This window comes from Odontesthes bonariensis, chromosome 21 (genome assembly GCF_027942865.1).
Source record: "Odontesthes bonariensis isolate fOdoBon6 chromosome 21, fOdoBon6.hap1, whole genome shotgun sequence".
In the NCBI taxonomy this organism is placed as follows: Eukaryota; Metazoa; Chordata; class Actinopteri; order Atheriniformes; family Atherinopsidae; genus Odontesthes; species Odontesthes bonariensis.
The window spans coordinates 29,683,952-29,694,945 of NC_134526.1; the positions used below are offsets into that span (position 1 = coordinate 29,683,952).

General features: G+C 38.7%; 1 protein-coding gene across 2 annotated transcripts in view; it reads right to left on the bottom strand.

Annotated features, from left to right (window-relative positions):
• The window catches only part of smg1 (SMG1 nonsense mediated mRNA decay associated PI3K related kinase), a 43,037-nt gene extending 38,714 nt beyond the window's left edge, over positions 1–4,323 (bottom strand). For both annotated transcript variants that reach the window (XM_075454108.1, XM_075454107.1), the window contains exon 1: positions 4,092–4,323. In XM_075454108.1, coding sequence (XP_075310223.1) covers positions 4,092–4,168 — 77 coding nt within the window. In that variant the 5' untranslated portion in view covers positions 4,169–4,323. The remainder of the gene's footprint in view (positions 1–4,091) is intronic.
• Between the last annotated feature and the right edge of the window lie 6,671 nt (positions 4,324–10,994).

Consider the following 10,994-nt stretch of genomic DNA (forward strand, 5'->3'; position numbering starts at 1 on the left):
GTGCTAGCCAAGCTGGCTCTAGTTTAGCTTCCTGCCAAGCATCTGGACGTTCACGGAGCAGGGTACGCGCACAGGGAGAAGGAGGGGGAGGCAGGAGCAGATTGCAGTTTGATAGACGGCATCAGTATCCAATCATTGTTCACAATGGGCCTCATGCAAGAACATTTTCGTATTTTTATTCTAAATTTCTCTTACTTTTTTCGTAAGAAGGTCTCGTACGAACACGCCACGTTAGATTCAACAAGCGCTCTTAACTTCGGAAAAAGTGTGTAAACGACCTGCGTAAATGATGAATCACACCTGTGCGTATCTTAAGTTCACGTGCACGAGGATAGTAGATTTGCATACTCCACGCCCTAAATGATACCATATAAGGCTGTGCTTCCTCTCTCCTGTGCCAGGAAGTGTTGAGTGCTGAGAATACGGGCTCTGAGATTAAAGTTCTGCTTTCAGAGATCCAAAAAGGAAAATCTGTCATTTTTAGCAGTGTCAGCAGTGGACGGGACCTGCTAAAGTGAAGAAATTGGAAGCAATTACGAGTGCTGTTAATACCATGTCAGCGAAATAAAAAAATAAATGGTTTGATATGAAAATGGCTTAAAAAAAAACGTCTCGCCATGGGCAGGCGATCGATGACTGCAACTAAAGCCGTGCAATCAGTTGTTGCCTCATCATGATGGCACTTTGATGGGGTGGTCCATGAGGGGGGTCTTCTGGCACCACAGCTTCTTGTCTGCCTGGGCTGGTTCAGGTTGTAGGAGACCCTCGTTCATGGCAATATTGCGCAAATCTGGCATGCCTCCTCTGGGCTATTTTGCCCCCCAGCTGTATCGAGACACACCCACCTGGCCTTCAGCAGTGCGCTCCACAACGGCACGGGTGTTTTGATGCGTATATGTCTCGTGCTCCAATTATGATTGGCAGTCCAGCCACGGCATGAAAGTCCCTCTTAATTTGCACTTGTTGGACAGCGGCGTATGGGAATTTGATGTACCATGGTTGATAAACTGATGAGAGCTTTGATGACCAAGGGGAGCGCACGACTCACAGAGGACTGGGACACCCCCGATCTGTCTCCAATCTCCCTCTGAAAGGTTCCCGTGGCCAAAAATCCAAGGGTGGTGAGGTCCTGGACGTGTGGTGGAATTGGGTTTGATCGGCGTGTTTCTCTCTGGAGTTGTGGCTCTAGCAATTAAGCTGCATATTTGCAGCAGCACAGTCCTTGGCAATCTGAATCGCGATCTCAGCCATTCGTCTGTCTCCACACGCTCTCTTCCAAGAGCCTGACGCGCTGAGGCATCCAAAAGTCGCAAGTCAGCCGCTGGTTACGCTTCCCGTTATATACAGATTCAAATTAACCTTCGATTAGTGCATATTTGAAGTCAAACAGAATAATGTCAGCATCATTGTTGGGTATAATGTATATATTTATTTATGTTTTCTTCAAAGTAATTAAATATACAATCCATTAGTCAAGCAAACGTGATTTGAATAACAGCGGACTATTTTACGAAACTCCTACGACAGCTCTGGATCACTCGTAAATTCTGTTCGTACCTGAAAGAAAACGTAAAATACGAAAAGATTGGTGAATGCGCAAATTCTCTTAAATCACTCGTACGGACGATTTAAGAACAAATCTGTGCGTACGAACGCTTCTTGCATGAGGCCCAATGATTGGATAGTGTTTTTCCTAGATTGAACATTCTAGAGGCCACTAAAACTTTTCATATTTGTGTCAAAACTTTTAATTAATTGGTTGCAATGAGGGTGTGAAGAGTATTTCAAGCAATATGTTAAAAAATGTTCCAGAAAAAGATCCCCTACCCCGCCTTTAAAACAATCAATCGCCCACATTAATCTATTTAAAAAAAAAAGATTAGTCATTGCACATTTTTACTCCACTTGAAGAGAAAAGTGCAGCGGCCACATCTACAGTTCTCCGAATTCGTAAATTAACTGACATTACACTGCAAGGAAGGCCGAACACAGCAAGAAGACAAAAGGCTGCATGAAGTCCCCCTCCTCTTAAGATCAAGTTTTTAACATTTTTAGCAAGTCCATCTGATGTTTTTTATGCGCACAAAACATGTCATCAGATAAAAATTAAATAAATCAGCCATCAGTGTTGTTTCTGCTTTGAATCAACAAAGCACAACTGAAAGTCGTGCGGTGAGTTCAGACAGCCAGTATGTGCTATATAGACTGGAAGAACCAGTGCTACCAAATCCTGACTACTTGCAGGGTGGAGCTTTACAGCTAATTTATGAAATGTGACATGAGAAGCTGAAGTAAAGTTAGTACAGCTGAAGCCAGGCTGAATGAGGAGCAGTGGGAGATGGCATTTTGTTAATCCCACCATAAGACAAATTTCTAGAACCGTGTAATACAAATACGTGTCAAAAGACTAAACTGACAGTCAAATAACACAGTTATTATAGTGCAGAGTCATGTAGTTTGATCCACCTGTATCATAGAATGCCTTACTGAAAAAAAATAAGATAACAAAAGCTTTTTAAAAAATACAAGACATAGCCTAATATAATTTGGGTGTGTAATGTACAAAAATGTCATTGTTTGGCACATTTTCCGGATCACAGTTTTGAGAATTTTCGGTAATGCGAATGTAGCAAAACCAAATACACAAAATAACATTGGAAGTTTAAGAATGGCTGAGTGATTCCTTCTCTTAATATAATCAAACCATATATTTATTAACCATATAATATTCACAGAATATGTAACATCTTAAATAACTACTGTAGTTAGCATTGTAGCTCCAAATTCAGACCCACATAACTCCTGCACAAGAGAGCCCCATCTCTCTTTTTACCAACACTGAGGGAATGCAACATTCAAATGCCATTTAACGGATTATTCAGAATAATGACTGACAAAGAGAAAGGGAGAAGGTGGATGCAACAGAGATGCAGAAAAGGTAACAGAGGGGTTTACATGTTAACACAAAGGAAACATGGTACAGGCCATCAGGGGGTAAAATGCTGGCCAAGCCTTGACGTTTAAATGTGAACCTTACAGCTTTAGGCCTTTGTTAAAAGTTCATAACAAACAGTTTGGAAAGAGCAAAAGCCCTGTGCGAGGCTCAGTAGGCAGATCAGGCCAAAACATGCAGTGTAGTCCATAAATATCCAACCCCTCTTTGCCAGATTAGTTTATGACATTTTATGATACAGTTCACTGCAATTAAATGTCTTCACTGTCTCACCCATCTCACCTGAAATATAAGTCGTGTGCTGAGCGAGGTCACAATGATTTGGTAAATGCAGGAGTAACCTTATGGCCCTTAGCAATTCCATTAATATCATATATTAGTAAAACATTTAAGAAAATCACATTCAATATCATTCCTAAATCAATGGTACACAGTGAACTTGGGGCCTTTAGACAGTCACTACATTACAAAGGAATTCCCGGTTACGTTCCCAGTCCCACGGAATGTGCTTCAGGTATGGCTTTGTTGACTCTAACAGTTATTCAGAAACAGCTCAAAAGGTCAACAGATCGACAATTTCATTATTTATTTTTTTATACATAGGTTTTACGATGATTCCGGAAGTCATTTGTGAAACAGAACACATTATAGCAGGGTGGCGTCTTGCCACTGCTGACTAGCATTGTTAGCGAGCGCGAACCCTGCAGTTATGCTAACGAGCTAAACTCAAACAGTAGTCCACGAAGAACTGCTACGGCGCATTAAGAATTTGTAGTCGTTTAAAAAAGCTCACACTTTGATCATCTTTGGGGCCTGTGTAACGTATATCCCTTACTATCAGTTAGCCATAGCTATTCATCATTTTCAATGCCCTCTGAGCTACGTTAGCACCGGGCTGGACAGTCCACGAGACGAACTCATCAACAGTCAACCCTGCATAAAATGGTTTGGGTTTGTGTGACAAACTAGCAAAAATAAATAAGATAAGGCAGCATAATCATATGGGGAATTTAAGGTCAGGGTAAAGCGACATAGACGTATTTTCCTCCCATGTGGCCACAACTTAACACAGCAACGTAGAGAAGGCCCGGACAGTCGCCGTTTTTTTGGCCATCCAACAGCAGAGCGGAACACCAACCTGGGTTGCCAGTCGTTCCAGTGTGGCCGCAGTTTATGGGCGCCGCTGAGCCGAGACCCCGTGGCTTTACGGCTCATTACCTTTTGGAGCGCTGCATGACCTGTTGGCAGCGGTAACCGTTTTTCTCCTGAGGGTTACCCTTCACTATTACGCTTTGACAAGTCTCATAAATTGGTTAGCAACTTGTCGTTACAGCTAGCTTCCGACAGTCGTCTTCTTCTTCTGCTTTCGCTGCTTCGTTTCTTCTTCTAATGTTCTTTGGCGGTTGGCAGACAGTTTTGTGCTGCAGTACCGCCACCTTCCGTGTTAATCGGACTCACGATATTATTTCTAATGAGACAGAAATTTCAGTTTAGCCATGTACACATATGTTTTGAATTCAGATGTTACTGGACTTTGCTCAAGTGTTACATAGTCTTTGCAGGACAAATTCTACTGTTTTCTGTACATCATACTCAAGCATATGAGTTACGTGTTTATTAATAATACTAAGTGTACTGTAAGTGTGCCCAAATGTCATCTTTTAGACATTTTCCTCCCTTTTAATTCAGCATTACCAACAAATTTTTTTTTTTAGTTTCCCTCCTAGAAGGTGCAGATCAACCACTACCTCCACTAATAACCAAGATCGGGTGACAGTTGGTACGATACGTATTCTGGTTCTTACATATAGGTTTCTAATTGTCCTTAAACTCTGGACTGTCTCACTTTTGGCAAGACTTTAACACTTCAATGGCTTATTGTCCCTTTAAGTTTGTTAATGTTAACAGATATAATCTGATTTCATATCTAGAAGCATTTAATTATTTCTTCCTCTTCAGTTCTTCACTTCATTCTCTGAAACAGATTGATTATCCCTAGGTATTGAAAGAACAAAAATCTACATTAATTTGTTGAATATAAAACAATTACCAAAGCACAATGACAGAGGTGAAAATGCAACAACATTTCACTTAAAAGAAAGGGTAAAGACGGCCCTATTTATTTGTAATTAATAATTATTTAAGTGGGATTATTAAGTATTTGTTGTCGTACCTGCAGTAATCAGCTGTCAATTTGACAAATCACAGTTTGAAGACTTAAAAAGGATTTGTGACAGGTGAGTGAAGCTAAAAAAATGTAGTGTCGACATCAACAACAAAGTCACAGAATAGCAGATTCCTGATTTACATTCTGTATGCGGTTAATGGGGCATTCCATTTAAGTCAGAATTAAGCGGAATGCCTCACCCATAAGTCAGATTTTTGTCTCAGAATCTTTTTAAGGCTCCTTTTTGGTGCTGTGTTTCTCAGATAGCGGTGATGCTATAAGCCTTTCAGTTGAGCGAACAGAGACCTCTTCTGTTTTCCAGAGTCTTTTAAGCTGAAGTAGTTTTTCCATGAAGCAGCCTCTAATTTGATTTACTCTTCTGATAGAAATCAAAACTTATTATTGATGTTGTGAAAGCATGGCACAAAGAGACAAAATTTGGATGTTTTTTCTTTTTTTTTCTTTACTTTTCTAAGTTTAATTTTTTTCTCCACAATTTCTGTTGTGACCCACAGAAAGTACATAATGTCACAACTCCAAGGGTGTTGGAACCTCCAGATTGAGAATCATTGCTGATAAAGTGGTTAACCAAACATTTAATTAGGCTCGCCGTTATCCTTTTTCCTGTTTTTTTTCCCTTTGTAAAATTAAAAAGCTAATAAATAAAAGTTATGTATTTTGTTACAATTCCTAAAACCTATTTTCTTTTTCATATACCCTTTAAAGATCAATTTTAGAGCAGCAAACATGGTCTGTATTGTTTTTGAGAATATTGCTAATTTGTATACGTCTGACCTCCAAAATTAAAAACAGTAAAATGAAAAAAAAAGCTGTTTTGTGGTAATTCCTTTAATTGTAGATCTATTAACTGGAGCAAAGCCAAGAAAATGATAATGTCATTATCAGAGGTAAATATTGGGCTGCATGACAGCCTGCCACCAGTGGAAAAAAATTCAAATTCAGCAGCCTTTTATGTCTCCGATGTTTTTATGTTTATGTTTTATGTTTTCTGAACCAATGGTTATCTTAATCATAATTTGGCGATTTTCAACTCCAACACTTTATAGTGTAAATAAACAAAACAAGATCATTTAGATGTTAAACAGCTGAATAACTGCATTCATATCCTTGTTATGTATACTTGATATGTAGTTTTGGTTTATATTCTATTCCTGATCAGGTGATATCCGTGTAAATCAGCAGCGTCAAGGGAGTCTAGCTGGTTTCTCTGGTTATGTCAAGTTTCTGATTGTGTATATTTCTTATCATCATATTTTGATTCAATCTTTTTGTTTATATTGACAATTACAATGACAAAATAATTCAAATGTTTTTGCAGACAAAGCAATTTTCAGTGTAGGATGTTACTAATAAATGTAAGAATTTCTCCTTTTCTTAATAGAATTTGGGTCAAGTCAGTGATTTAGAATCATTCCTGAATCACAGGCATATAAATCTTGTATCCAATGCCTAAAGTTAAGCATTCCCATACTCATATGAAAACTGTACATTTACATACCTCAAGTATTACGTTCATACATATTCAATCACTGCCCCACTCACCTGCCAAACAGTCTGAATACATTTTAGCAAGTTTAAATGAGAAATGTGTACCATATTGTTTTAACCCAATCATAGAATTACATTTCAGCTTCAGTAGACCACAGTATGTCTTTAAATAAGTAATACTTCTGTGACCACTGACAATTATAATATCGTTAAACCAAAGAAAGACTGTAAAGCATGACCTTACATGGTAAGCCAATCAAAGTGAAACTTGTGTCATGGCTCAAAACAGATCAAGTGCCCACTTTGTCCACGAAGAGGCAGAAGGGAACGCTTCAACATAGTGGTTTCACTATGCCTCTCAAAGTCTTTTTGTTTAGTTTCCACGTGTTGTGCAAGCACGATTAAACAGATTTTTAAATGTTATAACAACTGGAGAAGTCCATGTATTGAAACATCATAATAAAGACGTACAACAATGTTTGCCTTTATTGTCCTTGATCAAAAAACAAAGAACAAGTAGAGCATGTTACCTTGCTGCTCATTCAAGAGCAAGCCCCCCATTCAAACTACCCCCTTTTGACCTCAGCAAACTAATTCCTTCCCCTCCTATTCTCTCTGTGTATCTCCCTCTGCTGGCTAATAATACCTCTGTTCAAGTCTCAGCACAGGCCTTTGATAGAGCTGGCCACTCCGGCCTGCCATGCGTCAGGCATGACGTCAATGCATCCAAACACACAGGGCTCTGTGTGGAGGAGAAGCCTGCTGTGGATGGATTTGCTGGGCTGGTTAGCTGTCGCATCCCTGCTTGTTGCTTTGGTTTGTAGAGCAGCAGAAAATGAATGGCAAAAAGAAAAAAAAGCATGAATGAAACATGCTGGGAGGGAGGAGGGGATGGGAGAGCATTGGGTAAAAAGAGTAAGGCTCATATCAGAGAGGGAGGGTTGTTGTGAATCATCTGCCATTTCCACACTGCAAAAATCTGAGACAACCCTTTTCTTTTACTCATAAACAGCTACTGCTGTGTGACATTGTGTCAATGCTCAGATTTGGGATATTTTTTGTCCTTGTCCTTTGGAGGAGTTTCTGCCTTTTGCAGTGATATATTGGGCTTCAAAACATTTGCATGCAACTGAATACAATGGTACATCTGTGTGTAATTTGTACATGTATGTACACACATGCATGCATTCAAAAAAATCTTTCAGCAATGTGCAGCTCTGATACAGTGCACAGTGAAAATGAGTACACCCCTGTTGAAAAGTAACATTTTGAACAATATTTTAATACACACACAAGTTATTCCCAAAACGTGCATAGAGTAAGTTTAATACAACATCTGTTCAGCTTACAACAGAAAAGAAAGGTCAATAATATAACTTAAATGACATATTTGTCCATTTTTGTGAAATGATGCTGGTGCAAAAGTGAGTACACCCTTATGTTAAACTCCCTGAGAATGGGCCGTGTTGGCCCGAAATGTCATGAAATGAAAAGGCATTAAAAGGGAGGTCATCGTTGTGCGTTTCATCCTTGCCTTACATTGAAATTTTACATTTTGAGTCTGCACCAGGCTAAAAGAGACGTGTGTGAGATTTGACTGAAATCCTATGGAGAGTATCATGATCTGCTTCAGTAGTCACAGTACATGTTGACAAGCATGTTTCTTTTGGTGAAATTCAGCTTCCTACTGTTGATGGCATCCATACAGCCCCAAACCATGTCACTCCCACTACTATGCTTGACTTTAAGCATGGGGCACTTTTCTTTGTACAAATCACTTTTTACCACCACACATGCTTGACACCATCGAAAGCAAATTTGTTTATCATTGTCTCATCAGAGACAAACAAACTAAGGATATGGATTGCTGGAACCATGTCCTGTGATCTGATGACACCAAGATGAACAAATTTGCTTTAGATGGTGTCAAGCCTGTGTGGTGGTAAAAAGTGATTTGTACAAAGAACCTCCCTTTTAGTGCCTTTTCATTTCATGACATTTCGGGCCAACACGGCCCATTCTCAGGGAGTTTAACATAGGGGTGTACTCACTTTTGCACCAGCATCATTTCACAAAAATGGACAAATATGTCATTTAAGTTATATTATTGACCTTTCTTTTCTGTTGTAAGCTGAACAGATGTTGTATTAAATTTACTCTATGCACGTTTTGGGAATAACTTGTGTGTGTATTAAAATATTGTTCAAAATGTTACTTTTCAACAGGGGTGTACTCATTTTCACTGTGCACTGTAGATGTTTCACATCCAGAAAGCAAACTTATGGGGAAATAGTGAAGAACAAACAGATACATTTGCTCCTTTTCACTGTATACACACAGATGTAGGCTGAAAACACACCTTGAAAAGATTATTTAAAAATTTAAGATTGAACAGATATTATAAAGAAGTTATAAAGCCGAGAAATGTCTTGGTGCAGTTACGTACACTGTCAGCTAATTGTCAACTGGCAACCCCATGTGCAACCCCAACCTCCTGTGTGTCTCATTATACGTCCTTCAGTTTGTTTTTGGCCACTGTTTTACTTTACTCTCAGTAGCTGTGCATTAAGGATTAGGCATTAAAAACATTTTGGTTATAATTGCCTTAAAACAGACACATAATGACTCATAACTTCTACTGCATGTATCATATCTCATTTTCTGGCTTGCTGCATGATAATTACTTCCTCCCCAGCAAAAGACACAAAATCCAGTGCATTTTGAAAACACTCCCACTCACAGACATCACCTGCTATATGTCACAATGTGCAATATGTGTCCATCAGTAAACATACAAGGATGTTTTCTTATTATTTTTTTTAATGTTTTTTTCCTTTTTCTTTTTTTCTAGATAATATTACATGTTCCTCTTAGACCAGGCTATCCACCACAAATAGGTTCTGCAAGTAAAAATAATCTTTCAGTAAATGTCTATGACTCCCTCTACCATTCTGACTCTCATATGGAGCAATTTTATCTATAAGTTCCAAGATCGACATGCAACTTCCTTAGATAAACAAATGGAAGATGTTGAATGCAAGAACATCGCCCTGTGACAAGTGGTCTGAACGTGAAGGCACTGATGAAAATAAACATTTAACCAGCCCATGTGATTGTACGCAGTGTAATGATGGCATTTTTTTTTTTTAAGTATTTTTTGGGGCTTTTTATGCCTTTATTGGGCATTTTTAATAGATGTTTACAGCAGAACAAAAAAATGCAAAGGTGTACTAATAGGGTGTAACTTGGGTTATTACTGAGTCAATAATCTGAAAACACTGTCACAACACATAAATCAGTATTGGCCAGTCCACTGTGCAGTCTATGATTAACCATCCATGTCTATCACATCTCAAGTAAGAAGAAACACAATCGCAATTTGACAATAACACAGGTGTGTGTTAATAATCTCAAAGGTAACAATATCATTACCCCCCAATATGAGAAAACACAGACAAGTCAAAACATTGACAATGTTGGACAAGCTACAGATTCTAAATCCACTTTACCTTCACACTGAGTGCAGCCAAGTAATTATAAGGCCTTATTGTTATTTATTTGCATATTTTCTATGTGCTCCTATAGGCCAAGACTGCTTGTGGACTCGTCCTGCACTGAGCACCTCTCTGCAATCTGTTTGAGTCCTTAATACAATTTACACCACCAATGAACTGACAGACTTTATGAATGGAAAGCTTGTGGAAGTTACTGGCAATTTATTCTCAGTGTATTTTACCTATTTTGATGATTGGAAAAAAAAACGTAATCAGCTACACCAAAATGCACCCCACCTAAACATTTAAACTAATCAATGTTTCAGTCACAATTTATTTTCCACTCTTCAGAGATCAAAGCCATTTTTGTTTTATTTTTTCAATTTTTCATTTTTGAGGAAAATGTTAGATTGACAGTGAGTATTTTATTTGCACAATATTAACATTGACCCTTGTTTTGAGGTAAAAATCTGTTGGACTCTATGTATTGACAGGACATCAGAGCCTGTTTTGGAGAGCTTTTATGCACGTGTTCAGAATGTCGATGGCCCAAACATTCAGGAACGTACATACATATATATGTATATGTGAATAATGTCTGACTGTCTGGTCCCACTGTTTTACACGACTTAACAGGAGTTAACATTGCAGGAGACACTGAAGAAGGTCTTTTGGCACTTCTTACTGAGTTTCCCTCTTTCAGACGGAAGATTCTTTCAGACAAAGACTCCACATATAAGGGCAACAGAGCTGTGACATTTGTTTGTACTTAACTGATCTCTCTTAGATCCTGAAAAAACACATTTGTGAGAGGCCACTCACTGCATCAGCACTTCCCACCATGCCAGCAACGAGGAGCCATGGCAACATG